Source organism: Erinaceus europaeus, chromosome 11 (assembly GCF_950295315.1).
Source record: "Erinaceus europaeus chromosome 11, mEriEur2.1, whole genome shotgun sequence".
NCBI classification, from domain to species: Eukaryota; Metazoa; Chordata; class Mammalia; order Eulipotyphla; family Erinaceidae; genus Erinaceus; species Erinaceus europaeus.
In genome coordinates, this window is record NC_080172.1 from 115,076,043 (window position 1) to 115,097,612 (window position 21,570).

Genomic DNA, 21,570 nt, shown 5'->3' on the forward strand with positions numbered 1-21,570 from the left:
AATATTTTATATTATATCGTCTTGAAATATAAATTTTTCAGAAGTACAGTTTTCATCTCTTCCCAGTGTGCTCCCAGACCTTATTCCCTACTGAACACCAGTATCCCTCCAGTTCCGTTGGATTGCCTCCTCCTCAAAGTGGAACACGGAAAACAAAAACAAAACAAACAGAAAACCCTGAATATGTCCTGCTAATATTTTCTAAGGTGTCTGTTGAGCTAGATCAGCTAATGAGCTTTTAGTGCTGCAGGTCTCTCTCTCTCTCTCACCCCCATCACTCTCAGTTTCTGGCTATCTTTATCCAATCAATAAAGATGATCAAAAAGAAATAAAAAAAAAACTTAGATGCTGTCATCTGTTCATTCTCTTTCCCTTTTCCCCTTTCTCATATGTCTCAGAGTTCCTTAAGTGATGTCTTTTTTTAGATTTTATTTATTGACATGAGGGGCGTGGTAGAGAGGGCACATGCAATGCTGGGGATTGAACTCAGAACCTCATTCTCCCAAGCCCATTCATTGCTCTTGCCACTACACCACCTCATGGGGGCGATATAGTAAAGATTTGTTGTGAGAGAGGGAGAGGGAGAGGGAGAGGGATAGGTTTGAGTGTGTGTGTTGGGGGGTGAGGGGCTGCCACAACCAATACTGAACCTCATGCTAAAAAGACCAGTGCTTCGTCTACTGTGTCACTTTCTGGGCTGCTCATTTTTATTCTCTATTTTCAGTGGTTACTTTAAAGAGAAAAAAAAAATCAATAGAGCTAAGGTATTTGAGTTAAATAAACTAGTGAAGTCTGTCTGTCTTCCTCCTTCCCTCTGTCTTGACTAAGTTACTAAACTCGAGGCGTGCTTGCTAGTCATGTCTTCATAGAATTGGCCTTCTAGCCAAATGCCCTGCTCTTAGTAGTCGGATGTGAATAGCAGCTATATTACAAGACGCTGTAGGTCTAACTAATCATTAAATCACAACAAAGCTTTGTCGACGCAGGACTTTGTAAGTGCTAAGGAAATAAAATAACAGTATATTCTTTTCTTTCCAGAGAAGAACGGAGGGGATCTTATGACTATAGCCAAGATCGTCCCTATTATGAGAATGTTCGCACACCAGGCACATATCCTGAGGATGCCAGGCGGGACTATCCAGCTCGAGGGAGAGAATTTTATTCCGAGTGGGAAACTTACCAAGGGGACTACTATGAATCACGATATTACGAGGATCCTCGGGAATACAGGGATTACAGGAATGATCCTTATGAACAAGATATTCGGGAATACAGCTACAGGCAAAGGGAACGAGAACGGGAACGCGAAAGATTTGAGCCTGAGCGGGACAGAGACCACGAGAGGCGGCCAATTGAGCGCAGTCAGAGTCCGGTGCATTTGCGCCGCCCGCAGAGCCCCGGAGCCTCCCCCTCCCAGTCAGAGAGATTGCCCAGTGATTCTGAGAGGAGACTTTACAGCCGGTCCTCTGACCGCAGCGGCAGTTGTAGCTCCCTTTCCCCACCAAGATACGAGAAGCCCGAGAAGTCCCGTTTGGAACGCTATACAAAGAATGAAAAGACAGATAAAGAGCGCACCTTTGATCCCGAGAGAGTCGAAAGAGAGAGACGCTTAATAAGGAAGGAAAAGGACAAAACTGACAAGCAGAAACGAAAAGGGAAAGTTCTTTCTCCCAGTTCTCAGTCTTCAGAAACTGATCAAGAAATTGAAAGAGAACCGAGTCCTGAAAAACCAAGGAGTTCTAATAAACTGAACAGAGGAGAAAAAGCCGATAAAGAAGGAGCAGCAAGAAATCGCCTGGACCTCATGCCTTGTGTGGTGTTGACTCGAGTGAAAGAAAAGGAGGGGAAACTTATTGACCATGCTCCCGTGGAAAAGCTGAAAGCCAGACTGGATAGCGACACTGCCAAGCCTTCTGCTTTAGACCAGAAACTTCAGAGCTCTCAGGCTGAACCTGCTAAATCCGATCTGTCCAAGCTAGAATGTGTGCGGCTGAAAGCGGCAAAGGAAAAAGGCCTGTCAGGCCACGTAGAAACAACGGTAGACAAGGAGGGTAGACTGAAGCCCAGGAAGCACCTGAAACCTGAGCAGGCTGCTGAGGGAGCAAGTGCTGTGGATCTGGAGAAGCTGGAAGCAAGGAAAAGGCGTTTTGCAGATTCCAGTTTAAAAGAACGGCAGAAAGCAGAAGTCAAGAAAAGTAGTCCAGAGATGGAGGATGCACGGGCGCTTTTCAAAAAGCAGCCCGACATGCCGCCCAGAGAGGCCATCCTGCTGAGGGAAGGCGAGTCTGAGAAAAAGCCCGTGAGGAAAGAGATTCTTAAAAGAGAATCTAAAAAAGTCAAACTAGACAGACTGAATGCGGTTTCCAGCCCCAAAGACTGTCAGGAGCTTGCCAGTGTTTCTGGTGGGACTGGCTCAAGGCCCAACACAGACCTTCAAGGGAGGCTGGGAGAATCAGCAGGTGAATCTGTGGAAAATCAAGAAACCCAATCGAAAAAACCTGTTTCGGCCAAACCACAGCCTAAGCAGCTGCAGCTATTAGATGATCAAGGGCCAGAGAAAGAAGAGACCAGGAAAAACCACTGCAGCGTCCGTGATGAGACACTGGAAGGCAAATCAGCCCAGGAGAAAACACATTCAGCAAACACCGAAGAAAAAATTGGCATCGATATTGATCACACACAGAGTTACCGAAAACAAATGGAGCAGAGTCGTCGAAAACAGCAGATGGAGATGGAAATAGCCAAGTCTGAGAAGTTTGGCAGTCCCAAAAAAGACATAGATGACTACGAAAGACGTAGTCTTGTTCATGAGGTGGGCAAGCCCCCTCAAGACGTCACCGATGACTCTCCTCCCAGCAAGAAGAGAAGAGCGGACCACGTTGACTTTGATGCCTGTACCAAGAGAGAGAGGAATTACAGAAGTTCACGCCAAATTAGTGAAGATTCTGAGAGGACTGGTGCTTCTCCCAGTGTCCGACATGGATCTTTCCATGAAGATGATGAGCCCATAAGCTCTCCTAGGCTAATTCCAGTCAAAGAACCGCCTAAGGTAGACGATAAAGGTCTTCTCCCCTATTCCCACCTGACCGTCAGAGAAGACTCTTTAAAATTTAATCCTTATGATTCCAGCAGGAGAGAGCAGATGGCAGACATGGCTAAAATCAAGCTGTCTGTCATGAGTTCTGAAGACGAGCTGAGTCGGTGGGACTCGCAACTGAGACAGGATGCCGGCAGACTGGACGTGAGTTTCCCCAACAGCATAATTAAGAGAGACAGCCTTCGGAAGAGGTCTGTGCGTGATCTTGAGCCCGGGGAGGTGCCTTCGGATTCTGACGAAGATGGGGAGCACAAATCCCACTCGCCCAGAGCCTCTGTGCTCTGTGCAAACTCGCGCTTGTCTTTTTTATTGAGGGACAGGGAGGACAAGCTGCGCGAGCGAGATGAGAGGCTCTCCAGCTCTTTAGAAAGGAACAAATTTTATTCTTTTGCGCTGGATAAGACAATCACACCAGACACTAAAGCCTTGCTCGAACGAGCGAAATCCCTCTCTTCCTCTCGAGAAGAAAATTGGTCTTTCCTTGACTGGGACTCCCGATTTGCTAATTTCCGGAACAACAAGGATAAAGAAAAAGTGGACTCTGCGCCGAGACCCATTCCGTCCTGGTACATGAAAAAGAAGAAGATCCGGACTGATTCAGAAGGCAAGATGGACGATAAAAAGGATGACCACAAAGAAGAAGAACAAGAACGGCAAGAATTATTTGCTTCCCGTTTTTTACACAGCTCCATCTTTGAACAGGACTCCAAGCGGCTGCAGCACCTAGAGAGAAAAGACGAGGACTCTGCCTTTGTGTCTGGGAGGCTCTACGGCAGGGGGCTGTGCGACGGGCTGAGCGGCGCCGCCGAGTCGCCTCAAGAGCCCGTCGTCCTCTTTCATAGCAGATTCGTGGAACTCACACGGATGCAGCAGAAAGAGAAGGAAAAAGACCCCAAACCCAGAGTCGCTGACAAGCCCGAAGACACAACAGAGGCGCATGCTAAGACCCGAGAGTCTACTTCTGAGAGGAAAGAAGCGGAACTGAAAACTCCGCCTTCAGCTGGGCCTCCTGCCACCACCGTCGCGACTCCAGAGTCGTCGTCGTCGTCGTCGTCACAAGAGAAAACTGCAGTTTGTGAAAAGACGGGAGAGGTGCCTTCCGTGATGACAGACGAGAAGAGAGCGGAGCCGGCTTCCACCTCAGAAACAGGGAGGCAGGCGTCTGAGCCGACTGCCGGCACCGCAGAGACGCCACCCGACCGCGCCGGCTCGGCCTCCAGAGCGGACGCCAGTCGAAGTCGGGACGCCGTGGGGACCGCGCGAGCTGTGGAGGAGAGCCCGCCGGCCGGGCGGCTGCCCTCTCTCGACGCCAGGCCGCCGACCCCAGGGGCCTCGTTTGCCCGAGCCGAGGCCGGCGCCGACCCCGAGCCTGCGCGCGCCCGGCCACTCTCGCTCTCGCTCTCAAAAGCCGCTCCGGGGTCGGAAGAGGTGCTCGGGTCCGAGGAGGAGCCCGAGGCGGGGAAGCCGGAGCCGGCCGCTCGCGGCGAGCTGAGCGCGCACCAGAGAGCCGAAGCGGCGCCCGAGAGCTCGCCCCCGGCTCCCGAAGACGCGGAGGTCGCTCCTCCGGGGGGCGCGGCGAAGGACAAGGACGGCCGGGCCAGCAAAGGCAGGCGCTCCAGGACGGCCGCCGAGAAGCCCGTCACGCGCAAGAGCGAGAGGATCGACCGCGAGAAGCTGAAGCGGTGTGGCTCTCCGCGTGGAGAAGCGCAGAAGCTCCTCGAGTTCAAGCCGGAGCCCGAGAAGCCGGCGAGGACGGCCACCTCTAAGCCCCCGGCCGCCGAGCCCGAGCCGCCCGAGCCCAGCCTGCCCCTCGGCAGGACCAGGCGCCGCAACGTGAGGAGCGTCTACGCCACCGCCACCGCCACCACCACCGCGGGCGACCGCGACCACCGCTCCCCCGCCAGGGAGCCCGCCGCCGAGCAGCCGCGGCTGACCAGGAAGAGGCTCGAACGGGAGCTCCAGGAGGCCGCGGCCGCTCCCGCCACCCCGCGCCGGGGCAGGCCCCCCAAAACGCGGCGGCGGGCCGAGGAGGACGACGAGACGGAGACTAGAGAAGCCGGCGAGCCCCTCAGGCCCGCCGAGGGCTGGAGATCCCCCCGAGCTCAGAGATCGGCCGCCGGGGCCCCGCCGGGGAAAAGGGGGCGGAGCGAACCGAGAGCGGACGCCGAGCGACCCGAGGCTGCCGCCGCCGCCGCCCAGGCGAAGGAGACCCCGAAACCCAAGGCCGACAGGGACGCGGCGGCCGCCGGACCGAAACGGGCCGGGAAAGAAGTCGAAGTCGGCGCCGCGTCCGGCGGAGCGGCCCCCGAGGCCCTCGAGGCCTCCGCGGCCCCCGACAAGAGCTGCAGGGCGAAGAGGGGCCGGGCTCGGCACGCCAGGCCGACGGTGGACAGGGCCGCGAACCCCAGGAGCGCGGACGGCCCGGGCAGTCCGGAGACGAGCGAGGGCACCCCCGGACGGGGACGGGCACAGGCACAGGGACAGGGCGGCCCGCCGTCGCAGCCGGGCCCGGACCCGGGCGAGGGCGAGGGCGAGGGCTTGGAGGCGGCAGCTGGGTGTCCCGGAGCCAGGCCGTCGTCGGCAGCCGCGGGCCAGCCGGCCGGGCGGACGGAGCTGGAGCTGCAGCGCGCCGTGGAGAACATCGAGAGGCTCGCGTTCAGGGCGGCGGCCGCGGGGCCCCCGGAGGAGCTCGGCCCGCGGGGCGGGGACAGGCCCGCACCCCAGGCCAGCGAGACGGAACTGGCCGCGGCCATAGGCTCCATCACGAACGACGACGTCTCCGGAGAGCCCGAGCCCTTCCTGGCACCCCCACCGTCCGCGGCCGGACCTGGGACGGACGCCCGGCTGCTGCGGCCCCCCGGGGGAGGAATGGGGCCCGAGGCCGGTGAGGCCGAGTCCGGGATCGCGGAGGCCCAGGCGGCTGCGGGCTCTGTGGGGTCTGCGGGGCCGGCGGCCAGCGCTCCCGACGCTCCGACCAAGGGGGTCGGAGGGGGTGGCAGGGACGCGGACAGGGATGGGGACCGGGACGGGGACGCGGCCCTCGAGATCCCGGAGGCCAGGGCACCGAAGGGAGCCGAGGCTCCTCTCCCCCGGAGAGACAGAGGGCGCCAGAAACCTCGGGCTCGCCGCAAGCGCAATGCCGGCAAGAGGGTGGCGGCCCCCGCGGGAGCTGGCTCGGACCCCCGCGCCCCCCAGGCCCCCGCGGCCGACCCACTCCAGAGGGAGGACGACCCCCCGGCGGCCGAGGCAGCTCCAGGGCGGCCCCCGGAGGCCCCCCCGGAAGACGGGCACAGGGAGGAGCCCCCGCCGCCGCCGCCTCTCGGGTCTGGTGCCGCCACCCCAGCCGGGACCCCGTCCGCCGAGAGCGAGTCCCCAGAAAGCTGCGCTGGAGGGGAGACCCCGACCAGAGCGCCCACGCCCCCTGGCCTGCCGCCGCCCTCACAGCCACCACCGGCCGAGGACGACGACGAGGAGGAGGACGAGGAAGACGAGGACGAGGAGGAGGACGAGGACGAGGCGGCCCCCGCCAGGTGTCAAGTGCACTCCATCATCGAAAGTGACCCGGTCACCCCGCCCAGCGACTCGAGCACACCCACCCCCGCCATCCCTTCGGTGACTGCGGCGAAGCTCCCGCCCCCTGTCCCCGCCGGAGGGGTCCCCCACCAGAGTCCCCCGACTAAAGTGACGGAATGGATCGCGAGGCCGGAGGAGCCCCGGGCTCAGTCCACTCCGTCCCCGGCTCTCCCTCCTGACACAAAAGCCTCTGACCTCGACCCCAGCTCCAGTACCCTGAGGAAGATCCTCACGGACCCCAAGTACGCGTCTGCCACGGGCAGCACATCCACAAGCGTCACAGCCGCCATCGCAGAGCCCGTCAGTGCCACCCCTGCTCTGCAGGAGGCGCCGGCCCTCTCGGTTGAGCCCACCAACCCCCTCTCAGAAGGAAAATCCACCCCGGTAGCAAACACCTCTGACGCACAGGCCGCAGAGGTCCCGGCTGTCAGTGACAAAGAAAAGGTGACTCCGGTCATCGCTCCCAAAATCACTTCTGTCATCAGTCGGATGCCTGTCAGTATCGATCTGGAGAATTCACAGAAGATAACTCTGGCCAAACCCCCCCCTCAGACCCTGACTGGCCTAGTGAGCGCCTTGACGGGCCTGGTGAACGTCTCCCTGGTCCCGGTGAACGCCCTGAAAGGCCCCGTGAAGGGGCCCGTGGCCACGCTGAAAGGCCTGGTGAACACGCCCGCCGGCCCCGTGAATGTCCTCAAGGGGCCCGTGAATGTTCTGACCGGGCCGGTGAACGTCCTCACCGCCCCCGTGAGCGCCACCGTGGGCACCGTCAACGCGGCCACCGGGGTGGTGAACTCGGCCCCGGGCGGTGCGGTGACGGCCGTGTCTGCCGCCGCGACGCCGGCCACAGGCGCGGCCACGGCGCCCCCGCCTGCCAAGTGCAAGCCGCGATCGGGCGCCGGCGAGAACAGCCGCTTCCACCCGGGCTCCATGGCCGTCCTCGACGACCGGCCGGCAGACGCGGGCCCCGGCGCCGGGCTGCGCGTGAACACTTCGGAAGGGGTCGTGCTCCTGAGCTACTCGGGCCAGAAGACCGAAGGGCCGCAGCGCATCAGCGCCAAGATCAGCCAGATCCCCCCCGCCAGCGCCATGGACATCGAGTTCCAGCAGTCTGTGTCCAAGTCCCAGGTCAAAGGGGACGCCGCCGCGCCCGCGCCCGCACCCGCGCCCAAAGGCACGCAGACCGCCGGCTACGCCAACGTGGCCACTCACTCCACCCTGGTGCTGACCGCCCAGACCTACAACGCGTCTCCCGTGATCTCGTCCGTGAAGGCCGACCGTCCCGCCCTGGACAAGCCCGAGCCCATCCACCTGTCGGTGTCCACACCTGTCACCCAGGGGGGCACGGTGAAGGTGCTCACGCAGGGCATCAACACGCCCCCCGTCCTGGTCCACAACCAGCTGGTCCTCACCCCGAGCATAGTCACCACCAACAAGAAGCTCGCCGACCCCGTCACCCTCAAAATCGAGACCAAGGTCCTCCAGCCGGCCAACCTGGGCTCCGCGCTCGCGCCCCACCACCCGCCCGCGCTGCCCAGCAAGCTGCCCGCAGAGGTGAACCACGTCGCCCCGGGCCCCGGCACCCCCGCGGATCGAACCGTCTCCCACCTGGCGCTCCCCAAGCCGGACGCCCATCCCCCCCGGCCCGGCGGCCCCACGACGCCCTCCTTCCCCAGGGCGTGCCACCCCAGCGGCACCGCGTCCGCCGCCCTGTCCACCAACGCCACGGTCATGCTGGCGGCCGGCATCCCCGTGCCCCAGTTCATCTCCGGCCTCCACCCCGAGCAGTCCGTCATCATGCCTCCCCCCAGCATCACGCAGACCGTGTCCCTGAGCCACCTGTCCCAGGGCGAGGTGCGGATGAACGCCCCCGCGCTGCCCAGCATCACCTACAGCATCCGGCCCGACACGCTGCAGGCCCCTCGCGCCCCGCCGCAGCCGCAGGCCTCGCAGATCGAGGTCCGGGCCCCGCAGCCCACCGCCCCCGGCGTCCCCGCGCTGGCCCCCCAGCACCCGCCGGAGGAGGAGGTGCGCTATCACCTGCCCGTGGCCCGGGCCACGGCGCCGGTGCAGTCGGAGGTGCTGGTCATGCAGTCCGAGTACCGGCTGCACCCCTACACGGTGCCCCGGGACGTGAGGATCATGGTGCACCCCCACGTGCCGGCGGCCGACGGGGTGGCAGTGGCGGCGGCGGGGAAGGCCGCCCCGACCAGCAAGGCCCCCCAGCAGCCGGCGAAGGAGGCGCCCAAGACGGCGGACGCCAAGGCGGCTCCTGGCCCCGGCCCGGCCCCGCACGGCGAGGCCCGCATCCTCGCCGTCACCCCCGGCAGCCAGCTCCAGGGACTGCCTCTGAGCCCGCCCGTCGTGGTGACCCACGGGGTGCAGATCGTGCACTCGAGCGGGGAGCTCTTCCAGGAGTACCGGTACGGCGACCTCCGCACCTACCCCGGCCCGGCTCCGCTCACACACGCGCAGTTTCCCGCCGCCGCCGCCGCCTCCTCCTCCTCCTCCTCCTCGGCCTCCGCCACCGCCTCCTCCGCCGCCTCCTCCGGCCATCCATCCAGGACCAAGGCTGCCGCTCAGGTGAGGACTTCCCCCGGTGCGGTGCGGTGCGGTGCGGTGCGGCCGGGCCTCCTGCAGGGCTTAAAGAGCGGCTTCCCGAACCGCAGGAAGGGGGCGAGCAGGCAGTCCCGAGGCCACTCGGCGCAGCTCCGGCCCCGGCTGCCGCCCCTGCGCGGTTCTGGCTCTGGGCCCGGTGGTGGTTCCGGACAGAACTCTGACCCTGGCCTTTCTCTCTCCTCCCCACTCCAGGGCTCCCCTCCCGAAGGGGAAACCTCGCAGCCCGCCCAGCCCGCCCAGCCGCCCCAGCCGCCCCAGCCGCCCGGCAGCAAGATGCCTCCGGTGTCGCAGGAGGCAAAGGGGACACAGACAGTAGGGGAACAGCCTCGCCTGTCGGCCGTCCCCGCCAGCAGGCCCGCTGAAGCCCACGTCCAGGTTCAGAGGCCGCAGGCGGACGCGGGCCAGCCCTCCTACCCATCCCCCGTGTCCGTGTCCGTCTCCGTGAAGCCCGACCCCCCGGCTCCCCTCCCCGCTCAGGCCGCCCCAAAGCAGCCGCTGTTCGCCCCCGCCGCCTCGGGCCCCGGCACCCCTCCGGGCATGGCTCTGCAGCACGTGGAAGCGCCGCCTGCCCCGCAACAGGATCCCCCCGCACACCCGGCTCCCCAGAGGCCCGTGGATATGGTCCAGCTCCTGAAGGTAAGGGGGCCCCCGCACCCCCCACCCCCCACCCTCCACCCCGCGCCGGGCGAGCTGCCTCGCTCACCTCACTGCGCGTCTCCCCTCCCGCGAGCAGAAGTACCCCATCGTGTGGCAGGGCCTGCTGGCTCTGAAGAACGACACGGCTGCCGTGCAGCTCCACTTCGTGTCCGGCAACAACGTGCTGGCGCACCGCTCGCTGCCCCTCTCGGAGGGAGGCCCGCCCCTGAGGATCGCGCAGCGCATGCGGCTGGAGGCCTCGCAGCTAGACGGGGTGGCGCGCAGGATGACGGTGAGGCCCGGGCCCCGGCGGGCGGGTGGCCCCTCGGCCCCTCTGCACGCAGGCGGGGCTGACGGCTGCTCTGTCCCAGGTGGAGAGCGACTACTGTCTGCTCCTCGCCCTGCCCTGCGGCCGCGACCAAGAGGATGTGGTGAGCCAGACCGAGTCCCTCAAGGCCGCCTTCATCACCTATCTGCAGGCCAAGCAGGCGGCAGGGATCATCAACGTCCCCAACCCGGGCTCCAATCAGGTCAGCTGGCGGGGAGCCAGGAGGGAAGCTGCACAGAGCCAAGCCCAGTGCGGGGAGAGGCTGCCGCGGCCATCCCGGAGCCGGGCAGCCGAGGCAGTCACGGCCTCTGTGTGTGTGTGGGTGTGTGTGTGTGTGTGTGTGTGGTGCCCGTGGAGCCCGTGCAGCGGACTTGGCGGCCTCAGCCCCCATGCCGGCACACGCCGCCGGGCCCGGCCACGGGCTCCTTCCTCCCCGGCACCGTGTTTGCCCGGCGCCGGCTGCTGTGCTGGGCACCGACCCTGGGGTGGGGGGGTGAGGGGAGTCTCAGGCGGCCGCGTCTGTTGCAGAACCGTTGTGCTGTCTCCCCGCAAACACGGGCGCTTGTGCAGGGTAAGGTGCCCGTGCTACTGGGCGTGTGCAGACCACACACACAGACACACGCACACCCACCCTTGCCTGACAGTTTTCCTGACTAAGTGACAGAGGCTCCCGGGCGGGGCGGGGGCGGGGGTGCGGCACGGCTGTCTGTCCGCGTTGTGGCGGGGGTCCCACGCGCTCTCGTGTCTGCCCTCTAGCCTGCCTACGTGCTGCAGATCTTCCCGCCCTGCGACTTCTCCGAGAGCCACCTGTCCCGACTGGCCCCTGACCTCCTCGCCAGCGTCTCCAACATCTCTCCCCACCTCATGATCGTCATCGCCTCTGTGTGAGCCGCGCCACGTCCTCACTCGGGGTCTTCTCCTGGGGCCCTGCGGCAAAGCTGGACCGGGACGGCCCAGCCGTGTGGAGGAAGAAGCTGCCGAAGGGGACAGACTCCACTGCCAGGCGGCCAGCCTTGCCCTCCTGCCCGCTCGGTCAGACGGACCCCTCTGGGCAGTGGTGCTGCTATTCGTATGTTTACATGACGGCCCAAGGACAGACCGCCAACAGATGGACTCGAACACACCTTGGCGCCGGGTTTCACTCTCCTCTTTTTGGAGAAGAGGAGCAGGGCAGTGGAATTAACTTTGTTTGTTTGTTTGTTTTTTTAAGAAACAAGAAAACAGAACTGCCTTTGCACTAAATTAGTGACTTGGACTTTTGCACAGTGAAGACAGGCTGCGACACTCTGGGTGTCTTGGTGTGAACACACATCATAAGACTCGAACCAGGACTTTAAACTTCTGCTGAAACCATGGGGTCAAGGAACATTTCATTGGATAATTTCGCTCCCGCCGCACCCCGCCCTCGCTCCTCTGAAATGTCACCTCTTAACTCTCTCTTTCCGCCACTGTCTTTGATTCACCTGGGATGTAGAGTTTACAGTCGACAAAGAGCAAGCAAGGATTTCCCTTCCAGGGGGTATGCAGAACTTGGGATGTGTGTAGATAATAAATAATAATAATAATATATATAAATATATATGATACTGACTTAAAAAATCAAATGCCCCTGACATACATTTTTTTTAATCTGTGCCAAAAATGTGTTTTCAGAGAAAAATCTTATTTTCATACTCAGACTTTGTATTGTCACTCATTTGTATAAGTGCGCTTCGTTACAGCACGGGCCCCACTCCCACAATTTGGAAGTGTCACACAACACAACACACAAGAAGACTGTACACAAAACGAAACAAAAACAGAAACCGGCTGATCCTCTCCTCCTGTTACCTTGACCTCTTCCCCCAACTCCTAACACTTATTAATTTATGAAACTGTTTTTCTCAGCGCAGTTGTTTTGTGTGTCCATTGGATTACAAACTTTATTAAAAAATACAAAACACGTCAAGTGTGTATGATTGTCACTTGTGGGGAAGACCGTGGGTTGCTGACGTCGGGGGAAAGCTGTCATCACACTCACTCTCTCCCTGCCAAGTCTAGCTGTGGGGCCGGTCTCCCTGCCACTTACACCCTCCCCAAGGGAACTTCACGTTACAGAACTTCAGCACGGACGCTGAGCGTGAGCCGTTTTTTAATGTGATGTGTCTCTGACACGGCTAAGATCCTGACTGGCTCCTGGCTAGTGTGGAAGGCACTTCAAATTTGGATACAAAATACATTCCATCCCCTCCGGGGGCCCGGTAGGCCAGCTCTGGTGTCTAGGCCTGGGCACCCTCCTCTGGGTAAGGCTTCCCCCCCCCCACCCCCCCGCCCGGCCTGGCCTGGGGGTGGGGGCTCGGGCTCCCCCTGCAGTTGGGTTCACAAGCCGGGGAGACTAGAACACCAGGGGCATGAAGCTGGTGGTCTCCCTCTGCTTTTGGTGAAAGAAGTCGGTTTTCTCGGTTCTGTCTGAGGGACTACAGCTCGGGGGGGCAGACTAGAAAAGGGGCCAAGATGGCATCTATCTTCCCGACAGGTGCCCAATGTGCTCGCCGCCTTAGCTGAAGCAGAGCTGTGCCCGCCTCTATCCCATCTGAGCTCCTGTCTCCTTAGACCTGACCCTCGGGACCTGGCAGGCGACGCTGGCCTGGCCGGAGCCCTTGTGTGGAGCCCTCCTCCCCCCGCGGCACGTGGAAACTGCACCCATGGCCTCCCTCCCGCGCCGCTCTGGGCATGGATCTGGCCGGATCCCGGCCAGAGGTGAGCAAGCAGCTGGCAGCCACTGCTGGCCCCACCTCCTGGGCACAGCTCTGCTCCGTGGCTGAACAGGCCACAGGCCTCCAGGGGAAGACTAGAGCGGAGCCAGGCCGCCCCGGTGCTGCCCACACCCGCTGGTTCTGGACGGTCCTGGGCCCTGATCCGCTCTAGGAGGGCCGCCCGGCTTCCTCAAGCAGCGGCCTGGCCTTTCCGTGGGGCCGGCTTCCCACCCCAGTCCCCTGGGAGCTGTAGGCGGCATTAGAAAATGACCGATTTATTCTCTGGAGAGAGGGCCACCCCCCTCGGTCCTAGGGCACCATCCCTCCTTAAATAAACAGTCGCGAGGAGGGGGCCTGCTCATTCCGCAGGCGGCGGGGGGCACTCGGGGGCTGCAGAGGGCGTCTCCGCCAGAGCGGGCTGGCCGTCGGCCCCGTCCCGGGGGCGGAAGAGCAGCTCCCCAGCCTGCAGCACCGGCCCGTACTGCTGGTAGAAGTCCGCGTCTGTCTGGAACATGACCAGTGCCTGCGCCGTGTGGATCCGCACGTGCTGGGCCAGGCTGTTGGCATCCAGGAACTTGTCCCCGCAGGAGTCGCAGGCATAGAGGATGTGCGTGTTAGGGTCTGCGGGGCGGGGGCTGTGTAAGGCGGGCGCCGCGCGGAGGGACCGCCGGCCGCCACACCCGGGCCGGCCCGCTCAGCTCACCTTCCTCCTGGACTTGCTTCACAGCTTTGCTGATCTCCGCTTTCAGCACTTCCGTCTCATCTGCAGTCACTGCGGCCCCCACGGGCACCACTGTGGGCAGAAACGGCAGGGCCTGAGGCCAGAGCCACCCGCCCCATCGCCGCCGGCCCGGAGGTGAGCCATCCGAGTCCCCACCGGGCCCGTGCCCCGTGCCCCTACCTGTGAGCTGGGCAACGGCCGTTGCCGCCAGCGCCTCAGTGGCTAACGTGACCATGTCGTCGACGGTCACCACGCTGACCTCGCCGCCCTCCTCTGGCTCCAGGATTTTGATGCCCGCCTTGCCCTGGTGCACGGTCTTCACGTGGGAGCGCAGGTTGTCCACACGGTTGAAGCCGCGGCCGCACTTGTCACACAGGTAAGGCTTCTCTCCTGGGGACGGGCGGAGGGGCGGGCCAGTTGTCCCCTGCACGCGGGGGCCGGGGGAGGCCCACAGCGGCGAGCACCAAAGCCAAGCTCGGGACGCGGACTCACCGGTGTGGATGATGATGTGCTTAGACAGGTCGCCCACGTTCACGAAGGCCTTGCTGCACACGCTGCACTTGTGGGGCCGGATGTTGTCGTGGTGGCGGATGTGATTGGCCAGCTGGCTGGACTGCACGAACCTGCAGGGTCACGGACACGGGCTTGCTCTGAGCCGCCCCGTCCCGGTGTCGGGGCCCCCTGCCCAGGCGGGACCCCTAGGTGCGGGCACGGGTTCCCCGGGTCCCCGGCCGAGCCGGGGAGGGTGGCGGGAGGGGACGGAGGGGCAGGACCTCTTGCCGCAGCGCTCGCAGACGTAGGGCTTCTCCCCGGTGTGCTGGCGCACGTGCGCGATGAGGGAGCTGGCCTGGGTGAAGGCCTTGCCGCACATGACGCACTGGCACGGCTTCTCGCCTGCGGACGGACGGGACGGGACGGGGCGCTGTCACCTGCTGCTCCTCCCCGCGCCCTCCCCACCCCGGGACAGCCGGCAGGCCCTGCTCACCCACCCGTGTGGATCCGGACGTGCCGCTGCAGGGCCCCGGGGTCGGCGAACTGCCGCTGGCAGTGCATGCACACGTAGGGCTTCTCCCCGCTGTGGATCCGGAGATGCCGCTTCAGGTTCCCTGAGAGAGAGCGGGCGGGCTGGCACGGCGGGCGGGCGGCACCGGTGGCCGAGGGCGGGGTGGGGGGGTGAGGGCAGCCGGCGGCCTGGCCCTACCTGAGGTGGTGAACTGCTTGCCACACTCTCGACACTTGAGGGGCCCGTCCGCGATGTGGATCTTCAGGTGGGCCTTCAGGTTCCCCACCTGTGCCCAGGGGGTCCGCGGGGTCAGAGATCACCTCCCGGACATGGCCCCCGGGGCCCTCAGGAGACCGCGAGCCTCAGTCCCCCCAGGGGCAGGTGGAAGGTTCTAGGCCCCAGCCCATTTCTCGCTGTCTGGCCCCACAGTGATTCGGCCCGCCACCCTGGGAGGGGGCGCGGCAGGACCGGGAGAGGAGGGGCGAGGCGGGGAGAAGAGGGGGGCAGGCGGGGAGAGGAGGGGCGAGGCCGGGAGAGGGGCGGCGAGGCAGGGAGGAGAGAAGAGGGCGGCAGGCCCACCCCGCTCGGCCCTGGCGCACCTGGTTGAACTTCTTGTCGCAGTGCGGGCACTTGTGTTCCTTGTCGGTGTCGTGCGTCTCCAGGTGGCGCATCTTGGACGTGGGGTCAGAGAAGGAGCGGCCGCAGTAGTCGCACCGGTAGGGCTTCTCACCGCTGTGCACCAGCTGGTGCCGCTTGAGGTTGCCCGAGGTGGTGAAGAGCTTGCCGCAGTCCTCGCAGCGGTGGCGCGCCTCGCCCGAGTGCCGCTTCTTGTGCAGGTTGAGCAGGCTGATGAGCCGGTAGCTCTTGCCGCACTCCTCGCAGCTGTAGGGCTTCAGGGGGCTGCCGGCGGGCGGGTTATGGGGCGGGTGCGGGGCGGGTTATGGGGCGGGCGGGTGAGCCGGGCGGGGGTGCGGGGCCGTACCTGTGGGTCTTCTCGTGCGCCTTGCAGGCGGCGGGGTCCGAGAAGGCCTTGCTGCACTCGCGGCACGAGAAGGGCTTCTCGCCCGTGTGGATGCGGATGTGGCGCTTGAAGTTGCCGGTGTGCGTGAATTCCTTCCCGCAGTCCTGCGGGGAGCCGAGCCGGGCTGTGAGTGGGGGTGCGGGGTGTGGGGCCGGCGGGCGGGCGGGCAGGCGGGGCACCCCGTGGCCGCACCTCACACTTGTGGATGACCGAGCCGTAGGCCTTGGACTCGGTGCGGTCGCCGTAGGTGCTCGAGCGCAGGCCCCGCGCCTCGGCGCCCAGCTCCTGGCCCGAGTCCGTGCTGGCCGACTCCTCGCTCTCCTCGGGGGCCTCGCCCTTCTCCAGCCGCAGCCCCGCTGCCTCCAGCACAGCAGGCAGGGCGCCCCCCTCCTCCTCCTCCTCTTCCTCCTCCTCTTCCTCCTCCTCCTCCTCCTCCTGCGGCTCCTGCTCTTCTCCTTTCCGGGCGGGCTCCACCTCCATCTCTGGACAACAAGGGAGCAGGGCGGCGCTGAGGGGACAGCCACAAGGCGCCTCCCGCAGGACAGGCCGACAGGGCTGTCTCCTCTGCGCATACCGGGCGGGCGGCAATGTCTGGGAGCTCCCGAGTGCGGGGACGGGCTGCAGGCGGCCCTCGGTCCACAGGGGCCCACGCGGGGTACACGGCCCTGCAGTGTCAGCCCGGCGGGTGCACCGCCAACAGACTGATGTCCGGGGGCTCAGGCAGTAGTGCAGCGGGTTAAGCGCACATGGCGTGGAGCGCAAGGAACCCGGTTCAAGCCCCGGCTCCCCACCAACGGGGGGGGGGGGGGGGAAGAGGGGTCGCTTCACAAGTGGTGAAGCAGGTGTCTATCTTTCTCTCCCCCTCTTCTCTCCATTTCTCTGTCCTATCCAACAACACAGCAATGACAACAACAATAAACAAGGGCAACAAAAGGGGAAAAATGGCCTCCAGGAGCAGAGGATCCAGTGCAGGCACCGAGCCCAGCAATAACCCTGGAGGCAAAAAAAAACCACAAACTGATGCCCAGGTTCAAGGACGAGAAAGGCCGTGTGGGTGGGGCTGAGTCACCTTGCTCTGAGCTCTCCGACAGGGCGGCCTCGGCCTCAGCGGCCGTCATGCTGCTCGTGGGGTCGGGCTTGAGGTCGGCAGGCGGCTCCCGGGGGGCGTCAGCCTTCTCCGTCTGCTCTGCGCCTGGTGGGGTGTGGGGACGGCAGAGGCTGCACTGGAGGTGTGGCCAGCACCTCCTCGCTCTGGCTGGCAGAGGTGCCCAGGCTGCCGGGGGACGGCGGGCAGCGATCCCGCCCTTCCTGCCCCTTCTCTGCCCTCTCCCCTCAGGCAGCCAGTGCCGTGGTCCCGTCCTCGGCGTGGCCACTCACCGCTGGCCGCACTCTCGGCCTGACCCCCTCTCTCCTCTTTGGGCTCCCGGCCTGGGCCCGTGGGGGGGCTGCTCCTGGCTGGGCCCAGCTCGCTCAGTGTGGCGACAGCACTTTTCTCCTCTTTGGCTCTCCTGTCAGCCCCTGGAGACGGGTGAGGAGGGACCGCTCAGAGGAGGGACAGGGCGGCCCAGAACTCAGCTCCTCTGCACCCATCTCGCACCAAACTGCGGGCTGGGTGTGGGATGACAGCGGTCAGAGGGGCGTTCGGGCTGGGGGCAGACAGGACGCACTCGGGTCAGTGTCAGAAGGCAGCAAACCAGGTTCTTTGAAATGCCACCACAAGTAACCCGACCCACAGTGAGCACCCCTGCCTGCCCAGGGCTGGTAAGGGGAGCTGGAGCAGGGGCACAGCAGACCCCGTGTGCCAGCCTTGGACCAGGCTCAGCTGCTGCCTGGGTCTCGGGCGGAAGGATCACAAAGGAAGCTGCGGAAAGACGGGCAAGGAGCAGCGTGGATGCCTCGCAGGGGTGTCCCCAGACTTAACTGGTCCTTCCAGTGCGCTACAAACAGGCAAGGCCAGGGCCCTGCCATCCAAAGCCACCTGCTCAAAGTCGGCCTGCCAACACTCTTACCTTCCGTGGCCGCGCTCTCTGGGTGCCCCCCCGGGCTGGTGGCAGGCTCTGCGAGTGACTTCAGGGAATGACAGGCTGTGATGATGTCCTGCATCTGCAGGAAGCTGGCCACGGCCAGCACGTCGTCCACATTCTCGGAGTTCAGGCTCAGCTTCGCTGTGTACATAAACTCCAGCACCTGCCCCAGGCCTGCCAAGGACACACAGACAGACATCGCAGGCCCGCCCGGAGGCCTGGCACCTGCAGCCCAGCCAGCTGACCCGCGGGTGGAGGACCCAGCGGTCTGTGAAGTCTGGGCTACAGGAGAGGTGCGCAAGGTGGAGCCGCTCAGCCCCCAGCGGCGCCCTCCAGAGAGACCTGCTCACAGGGCACGGGGGGAGGCTGTGGGTGCAGAGTAGGAGAGGCACCGGCCATCCGCCTCCACTTTACTCCAGCCAGGGTGTGCCAGCACTGCCCTCCAGGCCGGTCACCTGCCCTCCGCGGGTCTCGATCACTACATCTGTAAGATGGGGCAGAGACACCTTGCCCCGACTTCTCATCAGCCGCACCGTTCTCAGTGGGGAGTTTGAATCTCGGACCAGTTCTTTTCTCCATTTCACCACCGCTACTCCCAGCCCGTCACCTCCCACCAACACGGCCAGCGAGCGCTAGGGAGGGGCCAGAGCGCCTGGAGCCCACCCGCCGAGCTCTGACGGGCTTGTCCGACATTCACCCCACCTCACGCCGAGCGCTTGCTCCCCGCCGGTCCCCCTCTGGTCACCCCGATTCTGTCAAACCAGGGCCCGACAGGGTACCTGCCGCGTTACTGATGTCCAGGTGAACCACGTCCTTCTGGTCCACGAAGAGCATCTTCAGGTACTCGCTGCAGGCCGCCAGCACTGCCTTATGAGCCTTGAAGTCAACACCGTCCACCACAAAAGTGCAGTCACACAGAAGCCCCAGCTGCCGCTGCTGATTCAGCTGCTCCAAGACGTGCTGGCTGTGCTGGGGGAAATCCATGGCTGGGGAAAGCCAGGGGGCCTTTGCGTTAGCCACAGCCACCGACGGCCCAGGGAGAAACGTGGAGTGATGGGGAATTCGGGCAAGTCCTCCACCAAAGGCCAAATGACTCCAGGCCCCTCTGCACAAAAACCGGCAAAGCGGCTCTGAGATTCTGGGGCTTGTCGTCCAGGAAAGTTCCAAATGCCAAAGGGCCTGGGAAGAGACCAACTCAAACCAGTCACTTCCGTGTCTCCTGGTAATGGCATTAAAGTCAAGCCAAAACACACAAACCCTTTGGCTGGGGAGATAGCATAATGGTTCCGCAAAAGCCTTTTAAGCCTGAGGCTCTGAAGCCCCAGGTTCAGTCATCAGCCAGCACCACCATAAGCCAGAACTGAGCAGCGGTTCTGGTCTAAAGAAAAGAAAAAAAAGTGACGACTGTCAGCATTAAAAAACAAAACAAAACAAACAAACAAAAACATGGTTAATTTAACAGTTTCTTCCCCAAAGGAATGTCTGGTGTATTCCTAGAGCAAAGGCTTGATCTTTCTATTGGATACATTTCTGTTTGATCTCCCCCCCACACATTCTTTAATGGAGAGGTGAGAGGGTGCGTGGGAATTAGCCCCACTCCTGCTGTGGGACCTCATGGGGCCAAGAGACACACACACACACCCCCTCACGGGGCAGAGAGAGACACACACACACACACACACCCCCTCACGGGGCAGAGAGAGACACACACACACACACACCCTCACGGGGCAGAGAGAGAGACACACACACACACACACACACCCCCTCACGGGGCAGAGAGACACACACACACACACACCCTCACGGGGCAGAGAGAGAGACACACACACCCCCTCATGGGCTGAGGGAACTGCACGATGGCAGTGGTTCCCGTCTGCAGAGGCCTCTGTATTGATGCTATCAGGTCAAACCATGAACATGAGATGCTCCCCCCAAGAACTGCTAGCCTGGTCAGTCTCATTGTCAAAGGCCGCATTTCATGCTTGAAAACGCCACAGCTGTCTCAAGTGAAAATGCTCCGAAGTGGCTAGGGAGACGGCTCGGGGCTGGAGGTCAGGACTTGAATGCGGAGTTCCATCCTCCTAGGCCACACGGTACCCTGGCTTCTCGGCTCCCTCTAGTTCCTCCACCCCTCAGAATAAAGCATCTTTTCCTAAAATGCTCAGAGAAACTCCGTGGCGTAGTGCCGAGTCCCCACGAAGTGGCTGAGCCCTGACTAAATACGCATCTAGGTGGTCCTCCCTCCCCAGTCAGTCAAGACCAGCATCTTTCGAGGCAAAGTACACAGCCCCCCCCCCATGGGCCCCCCACTTCAGTTCAAAATAAAAGTCAACACTGTGTCCTGGGACCACACTGTTCAGACCCACAGGCTGAGGCTGTCCCGCCCACCCCAGCGCCTGGCCGCCTGTGATCCCAGGTCCCGTAGTCAGTCCCTTGTTGGCTCAGCTGTTCCCAGTGACATCAGCCCCTGGGGTGAGTCACAGCAGTGCGTCTGAGGCTGAGGAGACCATGTATGGCTGTGCAGAGCTGTGGTGAGCCATGCCCTGCGGGCGGTCAGGAGGAGAGCCCACAGACCCGGGGTGTCCGGGACCTCATCAGATGCAGGGCTACGGGCCTGGCGGGTAGAGGAGAGTCGCTGGCAGGGCAGGGAGAGCCCACAGGACTGTCCTGTGCCTCGGGGCGCTGCTTCCCGGATGTCACTGGCCTCCCCGTGCAGCACCTGCCCGTCTCAGAGCCCTTAAGTGGAGTCGAGGGATCAGGCCCCGGCGCTGGGCCCTCTGTGCCGACCAGCCCTGCAGCTGACCCGGGGGAGGGGCAGGCAGCCAAGGCCGCTGCTGGCATGGCGCCGCGCAGCCTCGCGAGGGTCTCCCAGCCCCGGATAAAGCATGTGCGCAGGGCGACCCAGAGGGCGAGGGAGGTGCTCTGGCCGCCCTGTCTCCGAGGGCACCAGCCAAAGTGCGCTGTGAGGAAGGTGGAGGCCAGCCGGTGTCTGCCCCCCTCGGGCTAGGCGGGGGCTGAGGGAGCACAGAGCACGTCCGGTGGGTGCGGGTGGCAGGGAGACCCGGGCCATGCCAGCCCAGAGCCTCTCCGCCGTGCCACAGCCCAGGCCCTCGATGGTAAGGCACCTCCCAAGGGCAGAAAGGGAGAAGCCACCTTAGAACCTGCTTGTTGAGTCCAAACCCGGCCCTGCTGGCAGTGGTCCAGCACCCGCAGCTTCACCAGGAAACACTCCCAAGGGGACAAAGAGCTGGGAGGAGGGCTCTCCGGGGCTCCTAAAAGTGGGGGGACATGGACCGGAGCCCCCCCTCCTCCAAGAGTCCTTCCAGAACCCCCTGGCCACAGCCCGCCGAGAGCACAGCCTGCCAGCTGAAAAGCCAAGCCTGCTGCGAAACAGATGGGAAAGAGACTCCCGGCCAGCGGGGCGGAGGTGGCCGCCAGCTCAGAGGGCGGGCGGGCGGGCGCCTGGAGTTTCCAAGAACCGGGCGGCCAAGCCCAGCCACTCACTGCAGGTCACGTTTCCCCTCGCCAGGGCGTGTGGTGGTGAGGTGTGTGGCCCCTCAGCAGAGGCCTTGGGGAGTGTGGGTGGCAGCCCAGCCTCCGGCCTCCTCCCCACCCCATGCCGCCTGCACTCCCCTGGGTGAGGCTGCCCGCACTCCCCTGGGTGAGGCTGCCCGCAAGTGGGCTTCTCCCCACTCACCCGTGGGTGCCGACGGGAAAGGGCACCGGCTCTGCCCGCATCAGAGAGAGGAGAGGAAGAGAAGGCAGCCAGAGGACAAAAGAGGAGAGGCCAGGGAAGGAGAGGCGCTGAAG

General features: G+C 63.3%; 2 protein-coding genes across 7 annotated transcripts in view; one reads left to right on the forward strand and one right to left on the reverse strand.

The window, feature by feature from the left end:
* The window catches only part of SPEN (spen family transcriptional repressor), a 76,103-nt gene extending 63,908 nt beyond the window's left edge, over positions 1–12,195 (forward strand). For 4 of the 6 annotated variants that reach the window (XM_060202316.1, XM_060202317.1, XM_060202320.1 and 1 more), the window contains 5 exons: positions 1,039–9,253; positions 9,482–9,925; positions 10,023–10,217; positions 10,297–10,455; positions 11,010–12,195. In XM_060202316.1, coding sequence (XP_060058299.1) covers positions 1,039–9,253; positions 9,482–9,925; positions 10,023–10,217; positions 10,297–10,455; positions 11,010–11,141 — 9,145 coding nt within the window. In that variant the 3' untranslated portion in view covers positions 11,142–12,195. The remainder of the gene's footprint in view (positions 1–1,038; positions 9,254–9,481; positions 9,926–10,022; positions 10,218–10,296; positions 10,456–11,009) is intronic. The other 2 variants (XM_060202318.1, XM_060202319.1) reach the window with 2 other exon arrangements.
* The window catches only part of ZBTB17 (zinc finger and BTB domain containing 17), a 30,819-nt gene continuing 21,394 nt past the window's right edge, over positions 12,146–21,570 (reverse strand). The window contains exons 3-16 of the mRNA XM_007523711.3: positions 18,537–18,743; positions 17,743–17,931; positions 17,111–17,251; positions 16,803–16,925; positions 15,926–16,215; positions 15,695–15,837; positions 15,312–15,612; positions 14,911–14,998; positions 14,699–14,815; positions 14,483–14,603; positions 14,202–14,332; positions 13,890–14,099; positions 13,692–13,781; positions 12,146–13,609 (exon numbers count right to left, since the gene is read on the reverse strand). Of these exons, the coding sequence (XP_007523773.1) occupies positions 13,347–13,609; positions 13,692–13,781; positions 13,890–14,099; positions 14,202–14,332; positions 14,483–14,603; positions 14,699–14,815; positions 14,911–14,998; positions 15,312–15,612; positions 15,695–15,837; positions 15,926–16,215; positions 16,803–16,925; positions 17,111–17,251; positions 17,743–17,931; positions 18,537–18,741 (2,412 nt within the window). The 5' untranslated portion in view covers positions 18,742–18,743 and the 3' untranslated portion in view covers positions 12,146–13,346. The remainder of the gene's footprint in view (positions 13,610–13,691; positions 13,782–13,889; positions 14,100–14,201; positions 14,333–14,482; positions 14,604–14,698; positions 14,816–14,910; positions 14,999–15,311; positions 15,613–15,694; positions 15,838–15,925; positions 16,216–16,802; positions 16,926–17,110; positions 17,252–17,742; positions 17,932–18,536; positions 18,744–21,570) is intronic.